Source organism: Alosa pseudoharengus, unplaced genomic scaffold (assembly GCF_046254945.1).
Source record: "Alosa pseudoharengus isolate Yale_2024_CS ecotype anadromous, Long Island Sound unplaced genomic scaffold, YU_APseudo_1.1 YU_APseudo_1.1_scf_15, whole genome shotgun sequence".
In the NCBI taxonomy this organism is placed as follows: domain Eukaryota; kingdom Metazoa; phylum Chordata; class Actinopteri; order Clupeiformes; family Clupeidae; genus Alosa; species Alosa pseudoharengus.
Genome location: NW_027468620.1, coordinates 9,377,569 through 9,404,681, shown reverse-complemented (window position 1 = coordinate 9,404,681; position 27,113 = coordinate 9,377,569). Strand labels below are relative to the sequence as shown.

At 41.2% G+C, this 27,113-nt stretch overlaps 1 protein-coding gene across 1 annotated transcript in view; it reads right to left on the bottom strand.

The window, feature by feature from the left end:
• macrod2 (mono-ADP ribosylhydrolase 2) overlaps positions 1-24,963 on the bottom strand; it is a 495,356-nt gene extending 470,393 nt beyond the window's left edge. The window contains exons 1-3 of the mRNA XM_076286458.1: positions 24,785-24,963; positions 23,546-23,650; positions 15,674-15,784 (exon numbers count right to left, since the gene is read on the bottom strand). Of these exons, the coding sequence (XP_076142573.1) occupies positions 15,674-15,784; positions 23,546-23,650; positions 24,785-24,821 (253 nt within the window). The 5' untranslated portion in view covers positions 24,822-24,963. The remainder of the gene's footprint in view (positions 1-15,673; positions 15,785-23,545; positions 23,651-24,784) is intronic.
• Positions 24,964-27,113: the final 2,150 nt, after the last annotated feature.

The following is a 27,113-nucleotide window of genomic DNA, read 5'->3' as shown; positions in this document are numbered from 1 at the left end:
CTCTCCCCCTCTCTCTCTCTCTCTCTCTCTCTCGCTCTCTTGCTCTCTCCACTCTTCTCTGTTCCTCACCGTTACAAAGACTGTTCCTGTCGCATCGAGGGCTTTAATCTGGCAAGGGGCTCCGAATCTATTAAAGAGATTAAATTGTTTCCATAGCCGACTGCTCTATCAAAAGGCCAACAAAACACCAGCCTGCACAGCCCTGCACTTGTGGGGGCTTCACTTAAGTCACTTATTCGGCCATTTCATCATGGTAATGGCTGAAGCCATCATCCCATTATATTGCAAGTGCCCAAGGAGGTTAGGCAAATGCGGTAAATGCGGTTTGCTTAAGGTCACAACTCCTAAATTGTGCTCTGGCCATCTCCTTCATGAAGTGCTGCAAATCATCGGCTTGTCTATGTCTGCCCGATATGAGGTGCCCTTGTGAACCTTGTTACACAATTCTCTCTCTCTATCTCTCTCTCTCCATCTCTCTCTCGCCTCCTCTTGCTCTTCCCAGACCTCCCCAAGACTTTCTGTTTTTCCACCCATGTTGGATTCTTTATCCTTTTTCATGCTTCTACTCTCCCATGGTCTGGAATAGCGGAGGCATGAATTTATCATTTAATAATGGCCTAAGCATTTTCTTATTTGGGAAGCCTAACCTGATGCTTTAAACGGGACAATTAATTGAATTAATCAACCAGTGTTTACAATTAAACCCTTGGGAATTAATATCCTTGGTAAATAAGCTTGGCGCTGTGGCCCACTGTTCCAATTTAGACATGAAACCAGGCAATTTAGTAGAAATTAATTTAAACAATCCTTTGCCCTGTCAATGAGCACAATTATCCTTGTAAGAGGGGCATATTGGATCATGCATTCTCAGGTTCATCACAGAGTGAGCCTTGAAAGCCAATACGCTTAACAGTACTGTAACATAGTGAGGTAATGATATAGGTTCACATGCTACACAATGGTGTGTGTGTGTGTGTGTGTGTGTGTGTGTGTGTTGCGCCACGGGCACAATGAGTCTCGCTCTACTGCGGCGAGAAGGGAAAATGCACATAAAACAGCAGGTAATTCTATTCTGCAACTAACCCACAGGCTAAATGTACAGCACTTGTGTTTTTATTTTATTTTTAAAACCAGTTTAATGTAAAATGGGACAGCTCAAACTTATGAATTGAATGTGAATAACTACGGAATGTTTTTTTTTTAATGCAAATTTTTTAAACCATACTATACAAGGTATTTCGGTGCTACTTTGAACAAAAGCTCAATACATCTCTTCAGGGTTCAGCTAGAAGCCTTCCCTTCACTACACAATAAGAGAGAAATTGGACCCGTGAAGCCCCAGAGAGTCCACTTCCCATCAGAGAGACCATTTTGAATTGCACAATTCAACAATATTGCTTCAATTAAATGCAATCGGAGATTGGTCCTGCAGGCATAACCGAACATGGCAGGCCCCTCACACAATCATCTGATATGTAATTGTTTTGTGGAGGCACTCGTTAACTCGTGATTCTCGACTAGCGTGTTTGTGTAATTACGGGCCGTTAATTAAAACATACTTCAGAACGTGGCGTTCAAATTTGTCACAGGCTTTTTTTTTTATTGCGAGAAGGTCCATGCAAATTTGCCCAGCTTCAAGGCAGTCAGAATGGCTCTGTGATGATCAAATACTCAATTAAACAGGGGCTTCCATGAAACCTATTTACAAATAAATTGTTTTGGTTTAAAAATTCATTGACATGTCTAGAAACCGCAGCCAGAAACACCAGCTTCAAGAAGAATCTTAAGATGCATACAGCAAGGCTTGAACTGACACCACAATATGAAAACCTTGATGGATATTTTTCTAGATGTGAGTGTTTGGACTGAGGCTATTTACCTTATACAAGAACAAGGAAAACATTGAAAATTCCTTTGCAAGCTCTTTAGACATCAAGTATTCATGTCAAAGGCAGCCCATTACTGACACTTTCAGAAAAAAACATTATGGAAAAATTTTTTTTGCCAATATGGGCAAGTTACCAAGCATAAGTATTTCTGCTAAGGTACACACTTTTTCTATACACCTAGTGGTGATGCTATGCTTTCACATGTTTTAACAAAGGTTTACATCATCCGAATGGCTACCGATTAGCTGCCAAAAAAGGGGTGGAATTGGAGGGGGAAAGAGAAGTGGAAAGAACAGAGGCACTTAGAAATGAACTGGTGCTGAAAGAGGCTATTGTAGGGGCCGGAGGAACGCCATCAGTCCACCAAGCAGAGGTGGCTGGGAGATTGTGCCCTCACCAAGAGGAGAGGGAGGGAGAAAGAGAGAACAAGGAGAGAAGGAGAGAGAGAGGGACAGAGAGAAAGAGGAGAGAAGGAGAGAGGGGAGCTCTTGGGCCCCAAGTGATCTGGGCTCTCTCTCTCTCTCTGCTTCTCTCTCTCTCTCTCTCTCTCTCTCTCTCTCTCTCTCTCTCTCTCTCTCTCTCTCTCTCTCTCTCTCTCTCTCTCTCTCTCTCTCTCTCTCTCTCTCTCTCTCTCTCTCTCTCTCTCTCTCTCTCTCTCAGCTTGGATGGAAGAACTGCATGCTCTGCCCCCCCCCCCCCCCCACTGTCTCTCTAACTGGCTGAGCCTGAACAGAGAGGAGCTTTCTGCCTTCCTCTCCTTTCTTTCTTTCTTTCTTTCTTTTTTCACTCTTTCCCTCCTTTCACTTGCTCGTTCTGTTCCCCACCCACGGCTGATTGCTTTTAAGAGGGGGCACGCCGTCACTCGCCTCGTCTCACCATCACCGAATAGCCTCCGAATTGTTTGCGGAGGTTCACACTCGGACACACACTTGTCCACTTCGCTCCATCTGGGACTTCATCCCTTCTGGCAGCACTTCATTTAAATGTCTACGCGACACAGGTCTGCGGTCGATGCGGTCACTGCGGCTGACACCGTGGAAGAAGCGTGTACTACGTGTGAAGGGAGAAACGTTAAAGGACTGGTCGGGGACCAGGAGCATTTTTTGCCCTCGCTTTTCTTTAACCTCGCACCAACTGCCTTGTATTTATGCTCTTCCATTCATGCCAACATCCTTCAGGTTCCCAAAAGAACCTGAAAGAGATTTGTTAGCAAGAGAGCACACCTGTGTAGCTATATTCAGGTGAGACGCTTCCTCAAAATCAAAGCTTAGCCTAGCCTACATCTTCCAGTCTGTGCATAAGTAGATAATATATGAACTCTGTGCTTCATAGCATGGCACTCTTCGAATAATCGAAAACTTAGTCAAGGGATAACCAACCACAAACCAACAAGTCATATTAACTATGGACCGACAGTTTTTTTTTTTTTTTTGGGGGGAGGAGGGTTAGAGGAAGGTGCTGTATGAGAGCCTCTGTAGCCGTGAACACCATTCCTCTCAAAAGAGAGAGAGGCCAGCACACTCAAAATCCAGCACACTCAAAATTCAACCTCAAAACTATACACACTGATGGAGACACAGTGCCCCCTTATGGCCATCCCGATGTACTGCAGGAGCAGCCAAAGTGGACGACTACTTATGACACCTGATCAGTATGTCCATCAGGCCCCCAAGAAAAAAAAGGGCCTTGCATTGTCAGGCAGTTGATGTACAACAATGAATGAACCATCTCATACATCTGTGATGAATTTAAGTGCAAGAGCAGTTTACTGTTGCATCATGAGCCCGTTTTCTTTTTTTTTAGATAATTCTACCCCATCCGTATACAGACGAGCACAGATATACACACACAGCTTGAATAGTGAGTGCAGAGATTCAAAACACACGCACACACGCACACACACACACGCACACACACACACGCACACACGCACACACGCACACACGCGCACACACGCACACGCGCACACACACACACACACACACACACACACACACAATGAAACACTCCACTCTAAGGAGCTCCTCTCTGGAGAGCGGAGCCGTATCTCTTCAAGTGTGTGTGTGTGTGTGGGGGGGGGGTTATGGAGGGTGGGGGGGGTTAAGCACATTGGATTAAATTACACAGGCTCAAACAGAGGACTGAACACACCAGGAGAGGCAACAGGGTTGTCACAATGTTGTTAATTGGGGCTCTATTGAGGCCGCGAGGCTCCAGTCTAAAGGGTACTTTTCAGCTGGTTCAGATATTCAGATCTCCGTTAAGAGGCAGCAGCACAAACCTGCTGGAACAGGTGGCCTCACAAGGCTCAAAGGTAGCCTCCAGGATTCTAGCTCACCAGCCAATCCAAAAAAATTAAACATGTTGATTGGCTGAAAAAAAATGGATGGTCAATTCTTTACTAGTTTCCCCATTTACAGAAACAGAACTGTGTACAAACGTTTATTTTTAAGTCAACACACAGAGAATGGACAGCTACAGTCCAGTGAGGAGCAATTAGTTGAATTTAACAAAAAAAACTGTATTGGATTAGAGTTGTGGATTGCACCTTTAACCTTCGGCTCTTATATGAGCTATGGTTTAGGGCCAAGTGATGAGAAGGATCCACGGCAGAGTTTCGGGGTATCGTGAAGGATGGGAATTGGGGGTGGGGGGTGGGGCAAGATTAGGGAATTCCATTTCGCTGCAGACGAAGGATGTCCGAATTCATCTCAGCTCTGATGGATGATGCCCCGCGCCTCAGTGTTCAAAGCGCTTCTATCAGCAGGAGGAAGAGGTGGAGGGAGGAAAGGAGGGAGGCAGAGGAGGAGGAGGAAGAGCAGACGGGACAGTCAAGCGTTTAGTAGACGCTGTGCCCTCCCACCGCTTGACTCATGCCAGCTGTCCGCCGGTGAGAGAGACAATCCAGACCTGCCCTCGAGGTTTCAAAGGGCCCCTTTCACCGACACTGGGGCCTGATCTCAACAGGCGATACATCAATACACACACACACACACACACACACACACACACACACACAGCGCTGTGTGCATCTTCCTGGAGCAGAGAGGCTTTCACAACCTGCTGAGCACAGTGAGTAAGTTTCAGCACACAGAAGCAAATAACTTTGCTGAAGCAAAAGCCGTCTGCTAGATGTGTCCTTGATATACTTTTAGTTAGATTCTCCAAAGTGGTTGGATTATCCCATTGATATTTATGGTTTTAACATGTAGGGTTTAGTATTATTATGGCGCATCATCTCACACACACATAATGAACGTGTTTCCATAGATTTGCATCACGCATGTGCAAGCGAGGACAGCAGTTCAGCCCAAAGTATCAAATAAAGAGAAAAAAGGACGATCCTGGCATGTGTCCCACAGAGCCAACACTATTAACTGTGATATTTGTTTTTTTTCTTCTTTTTTGCTAAGGGATGCAGTGCAATACCACTCAGCCTACAGTCATTTCACTGCTCACCAGAGCAGCAACCTCTCTGTGCAGGGGGCACTGGTTTCCATTGCATATTGCATACCAAGTTTCCTCTCCATGGACATTATTTAACCTATAGTCCTATAGCCTTGATTGTGTGTGGGTGTGTGTGTGTGTGTGTGTGTGTATCAGTGTAAACTAAATCACTTGTTTTTATCACTGATAGGCTCATAATGTTATTGTAAGTGTCTAACAAAATGAAAAGGATTATTTCCGAGATGGACCCAAAATAATGGGGCACAAGTTTCCCTTTTCTGGTATGTTTTAATCACAATAACGTTCATAACGGTGTCACTATAGTATGTAATTTTGTGTTCTCAAGTTGCCACAAAGTAAAAACAGCTTTCGTATAGCAGGATGTAGGCAAATAGATTACTGAAAAGCATAATTTAGAAAGTTATCATTCAGTGCTATCATTGTATATTAAAAGTGTTGTGAACTAGTTAGCTCACTAGTTTTAGACACACACTCCCCAGCTCCTTGGCTTGGGCCAGCTAGTCCTCAAAGCCTTTGAAGATTGGCCCAAACAAGATTAATTTATGAGATGAGATTTTAGCCATTATACCCTTCAATAATCTCTTTCAGTTCAATGATCCTCCTTCAGTCTAGGATGAGAACTTCAACTTCAAATATCTCACACACATGTGCACACACACACACACACACACAAAATGACATGACAATTGCTCTTACCACCATGTCATTTTGTGCTGATGCAATACTATTCAGAAAAGTTGGTTTCTATCCTTCACACAGAAAAGTTGGTTTCTATCCTTCACACAGATGTGTGTTTGTGTGCTCTTTCCATGAAATCTAAATGACAAGTAATATCTGTTGGTGTTCTTACCCAAACTTTAATACTTGTTATGTGGACCAAAAGCAACAAAAAACATTTATAACACCAAGCTAGACTGTGACAAAAAAAAATTGGGCTCATTGACAGGTGCAGATGAAGGCTATTTTCAAATTCGTTATATATGAAAGAAGAAACCAGACAACAGAGTCCTCTATATTGCATTCAGTTTGATGCTTCTATTGTTTTTTGCTTGTTTTTCCCTTTTTTCCTAAATAAAACTCCACAATAAACTCTTCAGAAACGCCTGTACTCAAGCCGAATATCTGAGTAAATTATTCATGTATTCCATTAGTGCTGGACACCCATTGAACACTGACCGGGTAGGTATTAACAGCTAAGAAAGAGACCATGTCGAGTGAGCCAAAATATCTTTAAAAATCGTATAACTCACTTGCAGTAAAAAAGTATCAGCTGCATTACCTACATGTCGGAGAAATGGCTAATTAAATAGGTGGAAGCAGAAAAGAGATAGACAGTTGAACAAAGCAAATAAGATCGAGACATCAAGTAAGGAAGTGTACTTTCTCTCTAAAAATAGCATGGCAGGCATATATAATGCTTCTCTGTAGACAGCAGGCAACTATACACACGAAAGAAACCGACGCTTTCTCTTGTGAGTCAACTAATGAGGGAGCAGAATGAGGCCGGTGTTTAGGGTTTGTGTTTTTCAGTCTTTATGCAGAACTAGAAGCCCCTGTGTAGGAGCGAACGGCAGAGAGCAATTTCCACTTCCATATCTATTAGAGGCTGTGGCAGTAGCCATTTCAATTAAGAGCCCTGACAAGAAATGTATTTAAATGGACAAAAATAATCAACCATCCAAAGAGTTATAGTTTCAAAAAATTAAAATTAAGTAACCAAATAAAAAAAATATATGTATACATACGTAAATAGGCAAATAAATAAGCTGAAAAAACCTTTTATGTGCTTTCAGCTCCACCTCCACCTCCAACAGGGAGTGCTCGTTGAATAACGGTTATAATTCTATTCCATTCTGAACGATATTCCTCATAAAACCCCCGCAGGACTGAAGAGAGAACATCTGAATCAAAATAAAATCAGTGCCTGGGAATTCAAGTCTGCAGAGCACTTGAATGTTTTAGGCCAGGATAAAAACATAAAGACCCACAGTAGATTAAGGATACCAACAAGGACAAACACTACGGCCTTGGTGATTACAGAATAAAAATGCAACTTTATGTGGTCACAGTAATGTGGACATTTTTACAATTTCCATTGTAAAATTTCAGTTTTCAATTGTATATATGCATGCTTTTGGGTATTTGGGATGGAAACACAGAAATAACAAACAAAAGCCAATTGTTTGTTTGTGAGATGCGAATGAGCCGTTCAGAACCCTTGTTGAATAAAACTGTATGAGAATGAGAAACTCAAAACTCAATCTTACAGTTTTTCTCAGTCGCTTTGGTGCTTTTTGCAGATCAGAATGAAAATTCTCATAACTATTAGTTCAACCTCCACAACATTTAGTCATTTGTGCACATCATAGTAGCAAATTCTCCTTCCTCTGAACAAATTGCAAATGCTTTTGGACATGTATCAGTTGCTTTCATACAATTCTCTGCTGTTTTTTAACATTATCATTTGCTTATGTCATGTCAGCCAAAATGAACTATACTTATGGATACTGAATAGTCGTTCCCTATAAAACTAATAGTCTTCATTTCATTGCTTGAGTCATTACATACAAAATTGTTGAACTAGTTATCAAATTCTGTCACAATGCTGTAGAATTGCAAAGAGCATACAGTAAAAATGTACGTATTCAGTGTCTTGTACTCATTTACTCCCCTAACTACAGCAATGTGTAACTTTACTGTAGTTTTCAAATGGCTGTACAAGTACTGTATAGTGCTGTCTTGAGCATGTTCAGGTAGTGTCACCGAGTTCTGCCCTTTTTATGCATTGGAAAACACTGAGAGAACTGTCATAATGAAAACATGACAAAGCCATTTGACTATCTTGTTCATAAACGATGGTGTCAAGACTTCTAATTTTGATGACACTGATAGTTTCATTGACATGAATACGTGCTTTTGAGGAATGGACTATCCATTTTGAGCAAGTGACGTGCTTTTGCAGGTCATCCACTAGGTTTTGCAGTTTGCACTAATTGTTTTGAGAAATGCACTAACTGCTGTGCAAATGTTAATAGTAATGTGAGAATAGCACCAAAGCGACTGAGAAAAACTGTAACAGATGCAGCTGGGGCATGTTCTACACCACTGGGTAGAATGTCAATGTCAATTTATTTATATAGCACAATTAAAAAACAACAGTTGACCAAAGTGCTTTTTTATTAAAATAAAACAAAACTAGTATATAATAGTATATAATAATAATAATAATAATAGTAATACAGAGTAGATCCCAGATCAAAGCAATAATGATATATGCAAGGTAATAATCTAAAATCTAAAGTATGGTAGTGGTAGTGGTGGTGGTGGTGTGGTGGTGGGGGGGGGTAGAATGGGAAAGGAACATCTCATGATATGTACCCCTTTTTTTTGCACTGAGTAGCCATGGATTGAATGACATGGTGGACACTCTCCCACTGCAGTAGGAAAGAGCTACTTCATCAGTTGCTATGCCTGTGTGTGTGTGTGTGTGTGTGTGTGTGTGTGTGTGTGTGTGTGTGAATCAGCCACACTGTTCCGGAGGCTAGAATGTACGGGAATCTTATTCTGATGGCCTCTGAATCAAATGCCTTGGAAAACGTCCTTCACATGACATCAGCCTGTCCAGTACACTTGCGACGAGAGATTGCATTAACATATCACTGGTGTGCTTGCTTGGTCTCCAGTTGGCAAAATCCGACACGACACTGAGCTGACAAACACAAAAAAACACACACACAAACACACACACACAGAAAGGAGCGACACAGACAGAGGCGTCTGCCACCATAATCCTGTGAAATTGATTGCTGGCTTTGTGTCTGCCTCTAATGAACTTGTTAGCAGCAGGAGGGGTGTGTGTGGGATGGCTATATGACTGAGACGGCCAATATTTAAGTAGGGAAGTTAAGGCGAGAAGACATGCCCAGAATACGTTTCCGGTTGAGAAGAGACTCGCGGGCAACTCATTGACAAGGAGTCCGACGTGCTCGGCCCGATCAATACATCAGTGAGCTGTCAGCAACTGCAGCCAGATGCTTACTCCAGCTCATGCTCTTGATCATTGAAGAAAGTTACACCCAAGACAAGAGGATATTTAATATAATATAATATAATACATCATACTGTATATAAATAATAATATATAAATATAAGAGAAGGCAAACCACCAAGGGGAGAATGATTGGGAGTCTGTGATGCTCATGATGAACATGGTGGGTCTGTAACAGGATGGCCTGCCCCTGTATTACAAAGAGCCAATCACATTGTCAGAAGAGGCATAATTGACTTTTTGCCTCACCTAAACTTGCACTGCTGCAAACATTGTGCCAGGGTGGTGTGCAACTCAACTTCAAAAGAAATATTTAAAATTAGTTTCACACAAATGACTATTGATGCATGTTTGACCATTCTATCATATATGCAGTGCAGAGGCAGCTACTGTTCCATTGAAGTCTATGGCGATAGCTCAGAATTTCACCACGTATGCGAAGATCTTGGTTCTATAAAATTAGGAATGTGAATTTTGGGCATGTTTTCATGATACTCAAACCCTTTTGACCATTTTAGGTGCATTTTTAGCATTTTTAAGCATTCCATTTTGGAGAATTATATCAGGTGTGCGCCTGTTATTTATTCTGCTGCTGTTGGCCGGTTGCTAGTAAGTAAGTAAGTAAGTCAATTTAATTTATAAAGCACATTTAAACTGACCAAGGCATTGTACAGCGGATAGCTAAAGATAAAGACTAAGACAAATAATACAGAAAAACACATTGGACCAATAGTCATAAGAACATAAAAACATAAATAAAAGGAAACCTTCAATATCAGGGCACACAACACAGACATACATAGGATGAGCAGGAGTACAGGGTTAGGGAACAAGGAATGCCAGGGAGTAAAGGTGGGTTTTTAGTCTGGATTTGATGGCAGAAATGGAGGGGGCAGATCTAATATCCAGGGGCAACTGCAAAGGCTCCATCACCCCTCTGTTTTAGCTGTGAGCGGGGCACATGCAGAAACCCTTTATCTGAGGATCTCAGGGACCTTTGAACTAAGTAGGGCTGTACAAGGTTGGTGATGTAGGTTGGGGCCTGCCCATTAAGTGCCTTAAAAACAAATAATAAAACTTTAAACTGAATCCCTGAATGCTACGTACGCTCATCAATATGTCAACGACACGCCTCTTTATGCAAACAGGACTTGATCCCCATTGTGCCCATAGTTTGTCGTAGTTCATGTCTATCTTGCTCCGCCATGTATAATCTTTGCTTCAGAGTTGTGCTACTTAGAATCAGCTGATTAAATGAATGGTTCAAACAAAAATGTGGCAGGACTTTTACTTTCTGAAACTGGACTTTTACACCTCTGGTTATACATGACAATAGAAGGGAGAGAGAGAAAGAATGCATGCAGGGGTTGATAACTGGGAAGAGAGGGGACAGGGGCTCATGGGCAAAGCCAAAGGGAGTGAGGCGATGGCGATGGAGATTTCAGCATAGGCCTTTATCGAGAGAAATAGGCAACGAGGGATGATACACTTGCTCGTCAGCACTGCCCAGGACTCTACTGGAAATCTAGCCATGGCTGTCAGAAGCATTGAGAGTCAAAAAAAAAAGAAAAAAAAAGAAAAAAACACACACACACACACACACACACACACGCACACGCACACGCACACGCACGCACAAAAACATTCTACGCACACAGTACTTTGCAGTGCATCCTCTCAGGGATCACAAGCCTCTTGTCACCGACTCTAACTCAAGAGGGCATGGAAGGCGGAGCAGAGAGGCCAGGGTCTGGCTGCTGACTTATTAGATTCCAAACCCTGTCCCTTACTTTGAGAAGCCATCCCATAATCTGGAATCGGAGAGGCAGCTGTTCTTTCTCTCCCTCTCTCTCCCTCTCTCTCTCTCTCGCTTTCATTTCTCTGTTCAGGACCATCTGCTGTGCTATCCATCCTTGTATCTAGCCCCTTCCTGACACTCATCCCATCCCACTCAAAGTTTAATAGAAGGTGTAATGCTCTTCGTAACTCTTCACTCATCCTCTGTTTACTGACAGCCATGCAGAGAGAGAGAGAGAGAGAGAGAGAGAGAGAGAGAGAGAGAGAGAGAGAGAGAGAGAGAGAGAGAGAGAGAGAGAGAGAGAGAGAGAGATTCAGATTTTGATTCAGAGCCACAACAAGATATAACTCAACCAAGCAACTTTGCAGCACACGACACCATGACATTTCATGCCAAAGGTCTGGGCTTAATGTCATCGGCCATTTTGGAAGCAGCTGGAAGAATAAAATCAAATGTAGCCCTGACTCTGTGTGAGGCGCTCAACATATTCTTTGATACCAATGTACAAGCATTTAAGAAAGTAAATAAATGTTGAATTTTAAAGTTTTGGAAAGGAAAAAAAAAAATCAATACAAACAAAATCAATCCCACTGGCCTCGTTGACAGAGGCGTGAGCAGTATACTAATCTGTGGGCGGCCGACAGACCATAACCCATCAAACAGGGGCAGGTGTTTGTCAGTATCTTATTTTTCCCATCGATAGCGCCTGAGTAATGAGAACGAGAACTGGAGGAATCGAACCGTGAAGAGCCGCAAAAAAACAAGACACAAACAAGACGTACATGGGAGATATGGCAGTCTAAAAAATCCACTACATTACTTGCCTTGTCAACCCACTGTGACCCAGGCCGTCTGACTGATGTCTCACATGCATGCGTAACCACGGTTACTTCATACCGCCACCGTGTTTTCTAAGCAGCTTCAGAACTTCAAAACAAGGTCGGTCACTGACAATCCAAAGTTTAAAGTCCAAGGTTCTGACAGTTTCCTTGGAGATACACGGTGATACAAGGTGAGACAGGAAGCGAGTGAAAGAAAGTGTCAGACAGGTGATTCAATGATACACTAACAATAAACAAAAAGCAGTGCTAGACAAAACAAAACAGCTCCGGTAAGGTTTGCACCAACTGTGCAGACATGTCCAGCTGTTTAAATATAGCCGTTTATAAGTATTGTTCCATTTGCAGAGAGAGACAGCTGTTTTCCTCTGATTATTTCTGGCTTCTGCAGGTGTAATTGTTCTCCCTATCCTGCATAACATGCAGAGAAAAAGCACACCAACTTGCGTCAACGGAACTGTTAACTCCACCTGGCCAGAAAAAGCACACACGTTGCTGCATGTTTATTCCAGTTAAAACAGTCACATATGTTTCCTCTAATTGTAAGAATGGGCATGATGGTAACTGCAATCTACAGTATTTGTTTGCTGCCTTTTCCACAATTGGTCTTAAAATCAGCTCTAAATGGTGCTCGTCAGCACAAAAGTTGAGACTCGTCTCAAGTACTATATTGTAATCCAAAAGCATCTGTGTTAACGGGACAATTATGCTCACGCTCTTTTTCTTTGGGAAGGGGTACGCGTCAGGGCTGCCCACTCTCACCATTGTTATTTGCTTTGTCAATAGAACCTCTAGCTCAGGCTGCCCGTCAATCAGAGCAAATTTTACCAATTAATGTAAGAAATACATCTCATCACATCTCTTTGTATGCTGATGATATACTTTTATTTGTAAATGACCCCGCTTCATCAGTACCTCATATTATGTCATTGTTTAATCATTTTAGTGATCTTTCAGGTTACAAGATAAATTGGAACAAATCTTGTTTTCTACCACTAAACTTTGACCCTGTCTCTGTGCCTCCTCCTAGTGCCGCACCCATTGTTACATCATTTAAATATTTAGGGATAGACATATATCCCTCATTGCATGATATTGCAAGTAAAAACTTCAAAAAAAATCTTTCTGAAGTCAGTACAGATCTATCAAACTGGTCATCTTTGCCCAAGTCATTATATGTACGAATTTCAGTCAGTTCAGGAGTTAATTTTTATAGTGCAATGATACCCTTGCCACCCCCTGCACACTTTTGGGACAATATCCACTCCACTCTAAGGAAATATATTTGGAATGGGAAATGTGCAAGGATTAAGCTGTCCACTATGCAATGCTCTAGGCAGGATGGCGGTTTATCTTTTCCTGACTTTAAAGTTTATGCCCAAGCATTTGCGTTGCGCCCCATATCAGTCTGGTTTGATTCAAATAAAAATGTGGCATGGAGAGCCATTGAAGAATCAATGGTCACCCCCTATAATTTAAGAGATTTGTTTTTTTGCAATGTTCCTATTCGACAATGTGCACTTCGTTTTGGTCCAATCATAGCCCATTTATTATCCACCTTGAAGGTTGTAGAAAGACAAACAGGATCTATATCAAAATGGCATCATCACTTTCCACTTTTTAATAATAATGGGTTTCTGTCTGGGAGTACCCCATTTAGATCTTCCCAATGGGCTGAATGCAACATTACAACTCTTGGAGACCTGTATGATGACAAAGGCTTGAGAACCTCTTAGGATTTAAGATCTAAGTACAATATACCGGCTTCTACTTTCTACTTCTACTTGCGCATCAGATCAGCTCTTAAGGCTCTTGGTGTTCCTTTTAACACGAAACTACCAGTGCATAGTATTCGCAATGTTACATATTTCAATGACTTCATCCCTTCTTCTGCATCATCTATTTATTCCTTCCTGATGAAGAAATTAATACAAGCCTCTTGGAGTAATAGCAGTTTGGTCAAAAGATTTAGAATGTGAACTGGAAGATACCTTTTCTGATCATACATGGGAGACAATCACTATGTCTTCTAAGAACCCTAATCATCAAATGATCCATTGGAAACTAGCACAGTCCCAACTCTGATTGGGACTGATATTGTTATAACTCGAAGTCTATTTTTTCTAAATGATTATTCCAACCTCTCATTGACACTTTTCCAGAGCAGTCTTCTGCTGGCTGCTTTTACTGCAGCCAAAAAAATGTTAGTCAGCCGATGGAACCCCCCACATGTTATGTGTAGACGTCTATGGGCTCTAACTTTACTTGATATTATATCTATGGAACTTTCAACAGCCCGTATACATGGAGCCAGATCACAAACTCTAATGAGGTGGAACCATGCTTTTGAGGAAGTCAAAACCTTTATTGCTGATGGTCATGTCTAAGGTGCTGTGTACTGTTGTTTTGAAATCCCTCTGTTTTTCTTTTCTTTAAAATAATGTAACTTTTTTACTGGAAAATATGTTATTTTCTTTCTTTATAATTGTATACCAATGTACTTTAAATGTTTCATAACATGTAAGATTGCAGATGCTCACCACTGGGTGGGGGTGGAGGGTGGGGGGAGGGTGGTTGGAAAGTGTTATACCGCTGTATTTGTTATTGATTGTGAATATGTGCATCATAATAAAATAAAAAACAACTGATCACCAAAAAAAAAAAAAAGTTGACTCGTCTCGGGGTCATGATGGGTAAGAGACAGCCTCCCCTGCCGATTCACCCAAGCAGTAGGCTACGTCAATGGGGGGACCATAGTCATAAATAAAACACCTCGCAAGGCTCAGTGTTATTCATCCTGTTCAATTCAGCCAGTCTGGTTGAGTTGTTAAAGTCAATAGATCTAATTCCCACAATTGGTGCCAACATCAGAGCATTCACACCAGCAGACAAGGGGGGGGGGGGGGGGGGCGCTTCTGTCTTCCTCTACATGATCTCTTCAATCTTTCTGGAGCAGATTTTCCTCTTCCCAGCAAGCACCGTCTGCCACCTCCACTTTCCCCTTCACCCACCCATCCATCCACCCATCCATCCACCCATCCATCCATCCATCTGTTCTTTACCCTCCCCCTACCTGTTCTCTTCTCTTCTTTTCATAGTCATCCTTTGCACAGACAGACACTACTTCACTGGCCGTGACAGACCTTGCTGCTATTTCAGTCATTAGGAAAACTGAATTAACAGGCATTATATTTTAGCTGATACGGAGAACAAGCAAGCTTCAAATGCAAAAATGATATTTTCTTTTCCAGAGCATGATACAAACACTTTGACCTTTTTTTCACACTTTCAACCTGTGACAGCACAAATCATGATTCATACGATTAATACATGTCTCTGGGCATCTGATCCCTATCTATATATATAGATAGATAAGATAGATAGAGAGAGAGAGAGAAATAAAAGAACAAGGAAATCCCTTCAGAAGAGAAGAAGACTAACTGGTTGGTCTACCAATGATATTCATATTATAGATAATGATCACGGATCCGATATGATGGGTGAGGCACGTACCCCTCGACAGCAGAGGGCAGCCTCGACCAACAAACGCCTTTTTCCACTGACCCACAGACAGTGTGGCCAGCACACATGCATATTGAGCAGAGGGGAAAAAAAAGACCAGGGCCCTTACCGGCATTCACAACGGCGTCCACTTCCAGAATGGTGATGTCACCTTTGTGCAGAGACACTTTGTCACTCAAGGAGACGGACGGTGCTCTCTGCTCCTCCTCTTCCCCTTTTCCTAAGAGAAAAAAAAAACTTGAGTTACATATCGGTTATCCTTTTCTTATCAATAAAAGCAAACCTTAATAAAGCAATATGGCTTCTAATATAAGTGAAAGTGAGGTTGGTAAAGGATACTCCCACGGTTTTGGTTCTGCCGCAGGCGTCAAATTCCGATTTTTGTATGTTCCTCATCTGCCCCAAAAATAATATCTCCAATCAATAGTCTCCGCGTCTTTTGTTGCCATGCAACGAAAAATGCCACTCTGCAGTCAAGTCGAGTGAAAGAGGCTATTTGCACAATAATTTGGATACTCATCTGTCCATACGTTACATGTTGAATCTGAGCGTTCACCCAACTCCTACGCCATTTTGTCACTCAATAACTGCCAAATGTGACATTATGAAATCGCTGCTCTTTATTCTTGAATGAATGGAACATTTGTGTCAGGTAACTTAATGCACAATGTGGGATGATTTCTAGCAGTAAAGTGGGGATGTCCTAAGATACTGTCACTAGGGTTGCAAAGGGGCGGAAAATTTCTGGTAAATTTCCGGAAACTTACCATGGGAAGTTGAGCTGGGGAATTTTGGAAATATTCCAAATTGGAAACTACCATGGAATTAAAGGAAATTATGGGAATTAATGGGAATTTACGGGAATTTTGGGTAATTCATACAAACTGTTTCATAAACAAACATTAACCTTTTGTTTCGTAATAAGCAATATGATTTGTATGTTCGTATTTTTGCTTAGCTTAGCATACAAAGCTAGCTAGCATGCTAGCGGGAATCCCATTCTCTGCCTATGGTTTACTAGCGTGCTAAAGCAAAGCTAGCAACACTGAACTGCCCAAGATACACCACACCACTCAACAACAAAATCTGATTGGTTGGAACATTTTTCCCCCATGCATATAAACGCACCATAGGTTTCCTTTATATCTAGCAGCCTATGCCGATTGCTGTGTGCATGTGATTGACATATGTGCAGTGTAGAAATTCGACTGAACTTGCATTAAATCAGGTTGTTTTAACTAATATTAGACTGCAAGATAGGGTTTTGTCCACTACATTTGAGTTCCCTGTTATAGACTAACTTGCCATATTAAAAAAAATCCCAGTTTATTCCCAATAATTCCCGTTTATTCCCGTTAATTCCCATGGAAAGTTTCTAACTTAGAAAATTCCCGGAATTTTGCAACCCTAACTGTCACTAATGGAATGTCTCACACCCAATCAGATATTAATAAATAGTTTGACTGGACCTAATCAGCAATATAGTTGCAGTAGTTCATTTTTGATGGGGTTAAAAGCACTTCACCATCAGAGTATCTTAGAATATCAGATTTCGTTTATAACAAAAAGGCTGCCGCTAGAGAAGCGAGATTTTAAGAGAAGCGAGATTTTAAGACTCCGCTATCATGTCGGTTGTACAAGATACTGACAGCGCAAGAACTTTAAAAGACAAACAGAAAACAGCGATTAAGGCATTCATCGCGAAGAAAGACATTTTTTCCCATTCTCCCTACGGGATTCACATTCATTGCGCCATGCAGAGACCATTTTTTTTCTATATCGGTTGAAACATGCTGCTGCTGCTGCTGATGATGATAGTCTTCACTGACTGAAACGTTTGTACAGCACTTTAGCACTTTCTTGCACACTGTGTTGCCTCAAAAAACTTTTGAAAAAAAATATGTAAAAAAACTAAATACAGTGGTTTAAAAACCAACCTTTTGTGATTACTTGTTTCTCAGAGTGCAAGCTTAAGAGGACTTAAAAACAAGGCGCAGCTCTACTTCATGCTTTTCGGTTGAAACATCCCCATTATTATATCCAGCGGTAATGCAGTGTTACTAGATCCTTGTTACCAGACTGGTTATGCCAGGGTTAACTTATCTAATTGAATGGATGGCATGGAACCACAGCCAGAGAAAACACTTGGCAATAGCAGAGACATTACACTAAAGCACAATGATGCACCTTTCACTAAAGGTGAACAGAATGAAATTCATTAATGCCACAGTGGATTTTTTGAGCTTGTATGTCTATGCTCTCTGTCAGCTCAGAGGATATTATTGGTCAAGCCAACAGGAGCTTTTCTAAGCCAGTAGAGCATGGAGATTGGTACTGGCAAGGCTTATGGCGCATATGGGAGAGTTGCATACTAATAGATCCATATTGAAACAAACCCACCAACAGCATGACCAGACGGCTACAGACTAAGCAAGGTTTTCTGTATCTCAGTCATTCAATGTTGGTCCAATATGTCCTTAAACTTAGACCAACTTAGACTGGTTATTCTTCCCTACTGCTCCACATCATAAATCATGGTAATCATACCGTACCAGTGAGCAACTGGCAAGCTGGCGCTAAAAGGAAGCCATTTGGTGGTTGTCCATGCCATTTGGCCATAGCCATGGCAACTGAGATTACTCCCCTAGCGTAAATGCTAAAGAGGAGAAAATGAGTGAAGGCTTAACAATCACTTTGAAGCAACAATCTCTTTGAAGCGCACACCCACCTGGACAAAAAAACAGTCATTATAAAACATACAATTCTTTGACTCTGGCATCAAATTATTCCTGTCTTAAACCGAGTTGCATAATTAGTTATAGGCCCAGAAAAATAGATGCTGTTATGGTGAATCTAAGGGACTGTGGCCCCCAAGTCTTCCATTTTACTCTTGAAATAAGCACGTGACTGAGTATAGAACCGATCTCTCTAAGAACGTCATCGACCTATTACAAATACCTATAACGTTACCTTAACTGCTTCTCCTTTAATCATAGAAAATGACAAGCTTTGTGACTACACACCACTCTCGTCCAGGTTATTTCCCAGCACCTCAATATTAGCTACAATAGAATGCTATTTGCCAGTGGAGGCCGCAGTCAATATGTGATCCAGTTATCCAAACACAATCACTCTAATGTCACATTTTTCTGGCATGTTCAGTGCCCAAAAAAGAATATCAATTTGTCCTTTACTTAAATGGAGAATAAAGGAGCATGAAAGTTAAGTGCAAGCCTGAGCTGTAGCAGACATTGTAGAACACATTTAAGTATAAGTAAGTATAAGTATATACTCTTTTGATCCCGTGAGGAAAAAGTGAGGGGTTAGGTGCCTTGCTCAAGGGCACTTCAGCCATTCCTACTGGTCGGGGTACGAACCAGCAACCCTCCGGTTACAAGTCCGAAGCGCTAACCAGTAGGCCACGGCTGCCACCCAATGTACAACAGACTATATGGAAATCAATTAATACAAATTCCTTTTCTCCTTAAACCCACCCTTCCACACTCACACTAACCCCCATCCCCGAACAGATCACCTACACTATGAAAGTTTAATAAAACTGCCAAAGGTACAGATTTTGGCCTTTGACCTATGCACAAAGTATGCCAATTTTGACAATGTTCCACCACTTGGATTTTCATGGACTTTTACTGTGTGATATGGGATAGTTTCAAGAACTGAATGCAACAAAAATCATTTCTGTTATAATTAGTTTTAGGATGGGTGAAATTTTCTCACAGAAATCCTGGACTAACAATACACAGTAGACAGTACAATCATACACATGTTACAAAGACATAAATAATTGTAACAAGACTGATTGTAAAACATTTTTATCGTTGTTGTATTTAGTCTGTGCAGTGTGAAGCCCTAGCCTAGGATTGACCAGCCCACCATTACTGATCTCAGCTGGGACAAGAGCCATATCATGACCTCCCTCAATCAAGGCCTTAGTGACTTTCTACACATTTGCTTTTACTTTCTCAACCTGACTGACATATTTTCAAATCTCTTCAACCATATTGTTGTTGTATTCAGATTTTAGGTCACAATATTTTGCCAGAATCATTGACGACACAGAATTTCTCAAAGGTCTCTGTGTTTTCAAAATATTTAATAGCAATTCCAAACTTTGCTGCAGACTAAAGCTACAAACAGGATGTACTGTAAGTTCTTCATGCACATTTTGTCACTGGTATCATACAGGCTAACATCATAGTCTTAGCTAGAACATCCTCAGTGACTTCAAAGTAACAGTGAACAAGCATGACTTCTAGCGATTGTGGTTAAGCATCAAGGAAGTGCAATACAGGGGCTGACCCATTTTCTTTGGGGGTACTTCCTCGATACCTCATAGGTAGCATTTCAGCTCTTTTGACTGTGGTGGGCCTGCATGCGGTTCTTGGTGCAAGGATGCCCACAACAGCTTCTACAGTTACCTGACTGATTTCCACATCTGCGAGTAAAAAAAAGACAATAATAAAACAATACCAATGATAGAAGAGCGTCAGCGTCAGAGGTCATCAACAACAACAAGTTCCCAGCTGTGACTGTACAGAGACAACACTACATTTGAGTAACAAAAGTAACATTTATCCACCCGACTGGATTTCTCTCTACCTTCAACTGACAACAGCACTCCCTCTGCTGGCTCACTGAAAAAAACATACCAGTGAACTCACAGTGACCTTTGACCCCCTATCTGTATTGTGCCATAACATGCCCGTTTAAAATGTCTGTACACAAGCGTGAGGGGCAGACCTGATGGAGAACTAGCTTGATCGGTACTGAGAGCCGCTACATGAAACCCAGTTGCATGGGCAGCCCTGGAGCCTAAGAAGTCCATCAGTCACCATGTCCTGCAACACACACACACACAGACACACACACACACACACGGTGCATCACAGTGGAAAGAGTGTGGACAAGCGGATGGACACCAGCAGATAGCCATTCTGTCAGGATGTGACAGCCACTAAAGGTTGCGCTGCCAGGGGAAGCATGGCGACGCATTGCAAACGACTCTGCTTAATCAGGGCATCTGAGCATGTCAGGCTGTTTCATGCAATTGCCCTGAAATGTGCTACCAATTAATATCTCTTTGTTTCCGTGTTACAGGGCAATACAAAGAGCAGGTTATTTTTGCAATCACTCAATGTGACTGACCTACTAATTTGCAAAGCATTATAATAGTGTATAAGAACAAACTAGATCCCTTGATCTTTCATTTCTATTCACAGATCTGTATGCGGTCATCTTCTTTTTGCCATAAATTACACATACAAAATGGTAATACAAAGGTCCATGTAACACCACTCTGGTCAAAGCAATCTGTACACAACTGTTCTGGTTCCTGTGTTTTTTGCTGTGAGCAACAACTTAACATCATCTTAAGCTAACCTGACAGGCAAAACCTTCTGCATCTCTATGGAGTTACCCACAGATAAAAACCTTCATTCAAAATGACAACTGAACCTGCCGCTGTGATCAGTATAATCTTTACCCACCATGTCACATGGAAGTCCCAGCAGTGAAAACGAGCAAACTTCTGAGTCTACAGGTAGACTAGACACTGTCTTTTGCATAACTGATCTTACTGGTTTGACGTTCACACACTCTTAAAACGAATGTTGGAAACAACACAAACTATGTTGTCCCTATCTAGACATTTTTTTAAGATTTGTTAAAAAAACAACACAAGGTATTGTCAACACACACTGTTTACACTGTTTTAAGAGTGCACAGTTCTTTGTGCCTGCCTCTTTCTGTATCGAATTGACTTTGGTCAAGACTGAAAGTTGTAGAATATGCAATAACGAACTGTGTGTTTATGCTTGGAGCATTTGGCTGTAAAAAGAATGCCAGACGGACATTATTATATAACTGCTTCACTGTAGCTGATCACTGAACATAACTCTATCCTCTCTCTAGCCTCTATCTCCTTGTCCAATCACTTTGTTACATCATTGTTATATATAATTTCATTTGTTGTTGTTGTTATTGACTGTTGTTATGAGCTTTACCACAACTGGCAATGCTGACACAAGGTCATCAGTCAAAGTGTACTGGTAACAGTAGGCTACAATACATCAGTTGATAATTCAGAGACTTATTGAACCTCTGTAATTTGTAGAATAAAAATGTATTTTGATGACATGCAACCATGCTAGGGAGCTTTCCATGACAAATAACTTTATAATATCTTGCACCCTTTTCCTATCATGCAAAGCACAAACACAAGCACAAACACAACCTCCTCTAGACCACATCAGTGGAAAGCAATAAGGAGAACTGCTGACCCAGAACAGGAACAGGGGCAGGGGCACTGCACTAAGACATTATAGGTACCCAAAGGCTAAACTACACAGGTCAGATCAGTTGTGCTTATGAGGGGCCCTACCAAGCCAAAAGCCCTTAGAACCATCTTACCTTTCCCCCCTCACATCACTTGTGCATACTAGTGGTTTCATCAACTAGTCGCATCACTAGTCAGCAGCAGTAGTCAACTAGTTGTGAACAAAATAGCTAAAGGCTAAAAGGGCTAGACATTTCTATGTATGGACAGGAAGTACTTTACCGAAAATAGACATGTTCCACTGTGACATACAAGTATACAGCTGTATTAAAGTATACAAATAATACTTTGGCTATGGATAACCATTTAATGATGAAACATCGGCTGCAACAGTTGGAACTAGCAGTAATGTTAGCACTAGCACTCAGTAGTTCAGTAGTTATCAAAACCCTAGTGCATACCAGAATATACATGTCTACCACCAAGTGGAAATTGCCTCACATTTAAATAACATTTTGACCACGGTTTCATTCCAATGGCAACAAACAATGTTTATTATCATGTTTACACTGTATGCAAATGGACAGTAGGTCTATGCATATGAAGTGGTTTCTTTAGCTGCTAGACATACGAGTTCCTGAACGGTAGTGTAACAACAACAACAACAATTTGCATTTATATAGCGCTTTATCAAGGCAAGCGCTTTTCAGTGAAGGAGGAACCTCACTAACCACCACCAATGAGTAGCACCCACCTGGGTGATGCATGTCAGCCATTATGCACCAGAACATTCCTTACAGCAACTTGAGGTGGAGAGTGAGGGAATGAATGTGCCAATTACGCTGTGAGATGATTAGGGGTTCTAAGCCACCTTTTCCACACTTGAAAGCCATAGGATGTCACCGGACCTTTGCGGTCAGCCTTCTCTATATGCTCATATGGAAATTAAGTCTATAATGCATAAGCACTGAATCCCTAACATTTAAGGATGAAATCTTCATTATATGACCAGGAAGAATGGTGGAGACAATGGTGGAGGTTGATTTTTTTTCTGGCTATGGCATTGTTCAGTTTATATCTCATTTTCATAGGCGTTTATACTGAATTGAACTGAACTGAATTAGTGGTAGGTCTAAACGATTTGGGGAAAATATCTTCTGTTCCATATTCACTATATAATGCATCTAAGAATTACTCTGAAATATAAACCTTTTGGGGCGAAACCAGCCCTATTTCTGCTTGATATTGTTGCTGTACATTTATCGTACAGTGGCCTATGGGGCTTTTTAAAATGTTGGTATGTTCATCATGTTGCCTCAGGAAGTAGCAAAATACCCCCAACTAATCAGATTTGTAAGCAGTACAATTAATTGTGGCCTTTGCGATTTGATCAAATTGTTATTTTGATTAAAAATTGATTAATCTTTCAGCCCTAATCAATAGCAGAGTACAATATAGCCTAGCAAGAGACAGTGCAACTCTGATTGTCTTGCGATGTATTCTTTAGGCAAACTAAGGCCTGAAGAACTCTGCGCAGAACATGTAAATACTACATTTAGCCCACAACATTGCCCATCACATCAGTCTTCATATGCCCATGGAAGAGTCCCTTGGGTTAAAGTGTACCTGTAGTCTTTTCACGGTTCATATGCCCATGTAAACAGAGTCGCTTGGGTTCAAGTGTACCTGTAGTCTTTTCGTGTTTCCTCCATGTGGGTACCTTGTCCAGAGACATAAAGTTACCACGATACTCTTTGCGTCGCTCCTCCAGTCCTAGCTTCAGCAAGCGTTCTGTGGAGGAAAAAAACACCAGTATTAAACTTAGCCTCTGCTAAAGAAAAGGGGCAGACTTGGACTGAGCTGAATGCAGCTTTACATAAAGTGAATAGTAAGAGTGGCATTCACTCATTGCATTTTATAAAGCTTGTTTGACAAACATAACTAAATCACCTAATTGACAAATTAAACACTGTCTCAGAGAAGCAACAGCAGGAGCCAGTAGCCCAATATAATTGATTGACAAGTTAAAAGTCAAAGCATCAGGGGAAAAAACACGCTGCCCCATACTTTCTGAAATGTTCCCCTGAGTGTGTTGAACTCTGCAATTTTATGAGTGGTACAAGCATGCCTCAAAGGTTTTCTCTCTGCCTCGCCCTCAAGGGAATATTCTCCAAACTTCAGCTTCTGATTATTCTTAAAAGAATACTGCACCCAAGTGCCCTTGTCAACACAACGCATTTTATACTCTGCATGCAGCCGAGGCCAGGCATCCACCATGAATTGTTTTACGGAAGCAGTTTCAACTATCTGAAAAGTCATTATTCTCAGAGTTTAAAAAACTGACCATTAAAACCAGGATGCTCGAATATGTGAATGTACCTTTAAATCATGTTCATTCAAAATACTTGTGCCATCTCTAGAAATGTCATACAGTTTGCACTGCAAAATCTACAGCATGCTTGACTTGGACAACTAATTACTTATCCGCAGTGCCACTAACTGCCTTTTCCAGCCATCTAAAGACCAGTGCTTGTGTAAAAAAAAAACACATATACCACGAATGAATGCAATTATCAATCTAACAGGTGAATTTGCTAATACAAATGGCCTAGAAGACAGATTCACTCTCAGAATGCTCTGGTGGAATTCCACTTGCGCGCGGTCTGGATGCTAACACGAGTTGGGTGCCTCCTCCACGCTACAATACAGCACAGCAGTAGCATCTGCCAGCCACGACTCGTGTAACACCGACTTACCTCACATTAACATCTGAAGCTAATCGGTTGTGTCCCTTGTCCTGCTCACAGTATCAAGTCTGTAGCCCGCACATTTGATTAATACACTGACAAAAAAAAATGCTAGCAGGTTCTCCAGTTGTGACAAGCCACAGGCGCCGAATGATATCGCTACAAAACCAACGCTTACCTTTCTCCGTTCTCCAGTCCTTTTTCTTTTTACTCATGGTGCCGTGATGTATGGGCTTGAAATGGCTGTTTTTTGAGTGTAACAACCCCAGGCTCACAGCGAGTGTGTTCGGCAACTCAAGAGAAAGTGAAACAGCTCCTGGATGAGGTGTCTCACCTGAGAAGCTGTCAAAATATAGTAGTCTCTGTAGCATGCAACCTAACGTGATTGTTCTGTGGACTGTGTATCGGTTACCGGAGTGGACGATTGGGTATTAAAGACAGGGAAGTGACAGTATGATAGGGTGGTTTGATGTGGCATTCAGATAACAACCACGCTCTCTGGAAATGGGGTAGGTTGATCCAATTGGTTCATCCTCAAAGCGTTTAGTGTGGTAGGCTAGCAACGGTAAAGTGGTAATACTCTTGATGCACTACAGTCACAGGGCTACGGACAGAACATCAGTGAGAGATGGACCAGTCTGGTCACAGGCGGGTGCAGCTAGCATTTTTCATATTTACAGATTCGCTGATTGTAAATTCATTTGAAGGCAAATAATAAAAAAAAGAGTCCTCAGTATTAGCGCGTGCTGATCCCACTGTCTAAAAAAATGTGTCTAATTGTGATTGCTTCCGTTCAAGCATGTGCATCATAAATTTCAAGTAGGGTACATGGATTTAATCCGTTTTGCAGATTCTTAGAAACAGGCAGATAGATAGATAGATAGATAGATAGATAGATAGATAGATATAAAATGAAGTAGGCTTTCAGAGGCTGTAACAGAAGGGAGGAAGTGAAAATATACTCTACAGAGCGTTCATCCTGTGGCCCAGGGTGATATTTTAACCCAGATTTTACTGAAAGCATGCACTGTACCGTCTCAAACAGTCACCTGCATTCAAGGAAGACTAGACTAATAAACAAATAGGCTGTCTATGAGAAAACGATATGTTTTGTTGTTTGTTTGAAATGTGGTTTAAATTAAATATATACACAGAAGGCTGGAAGTCGTATACGTAATTAAATTATACAGTTATCATTTTAAATGGATGATACAGGCAGCTGATTGAGTTGAGCAACGTGACTGAGCAGAGTTGAGACTTAAGAACTGGAATTTTAATGGAATTCAGTTTTATTCAATCTGCCACTTGTCTCCATACCATTCAAACCCATATAGCCTCATGCTCTAGCTACTGTAGTTTTTTACATGTGGTTGGGCTTATCAGCCTTAGGTGGATAGGCCTACCACACCAAAGGCTATTCCTAGTCCATGGAACAAAATGCAGTTAGGCCTGTGCTTTTTCTGCAGTAGGCCTACATTGCAGTTTCATGTTTGAAATACTACATTTGCATGTTGCAGTGTAGTGTAGTACATTGGTTCTCAAAGTGGGGTCCATGGACCCCCAGGGGTCCGCAGCACATTTGTCAGGGGGTCCATGACAATGTTTGCTACAAAATATGAAATTGTCTTATATGGCGAAAAATGCTACAGTATTAGTATTTGCCCAATTGATCTGCTGATACGTGACATCAATACGTCGAAACACTTAACTATTAATTAACCGCCAACAAAATGAAAGTTATGTGAAGCAAACACTATGTGTTCAACACAATAGGCCTACATTTGACAAAGAAACAACAATCCTTTAAAAAAAAAATCCTACATACTGTCAAAGTTTGCTAACATGACTATTGTGGTATTAGCATGTTTTTAAAATACATATAACATACACATCTAACAGAAAAAACGGCTATACAGCTACATGATTAAGTTAAGTTTTATGTGTTGCTATTATGAGGGGTCCTTGGAGAATTTTCCACTCCATGAGGGGTCCCCGGCCCACAAAAGTTTGAGAACCCCTGGTGTAGTAGAATGTAGTTGCAATGGCATTTTTACATATCAAATAGCTTACTGCGTGCCTTCACATGAACTGCAAGGAATTCCTCAAAAACTGCAATTTTGACACTGCAGTTGTAAAGGTCTGGTACCTATAGTTCTTATAAATTAGACATTTACAATCCACAATTATAACATTATAGAAGCTTAACAATGAATGACACAGCTCTAATGTTTTACATGTTACAATATTTTACAATAAATCCTAGATTTCCAAGACTCCTCGCTGCAGTTCTCAGCATATAGCCTAGATGGCAGTATAGGATAAGACATAGCAACAGAGTAAGCAGGCAGGCAGGACAAGTAGTCCATGAGCCACAGGCCCAAAAAGGGGCGTGTCACTACCACTTGGGGGGGCAAATTCTCACTATATTTTTCTGAAAGCTACATATCTCTGGAGTATAAAATGTTATGATAGCAAGTTGGATCTTGTAGCTTTGTGGCTGTACAGGC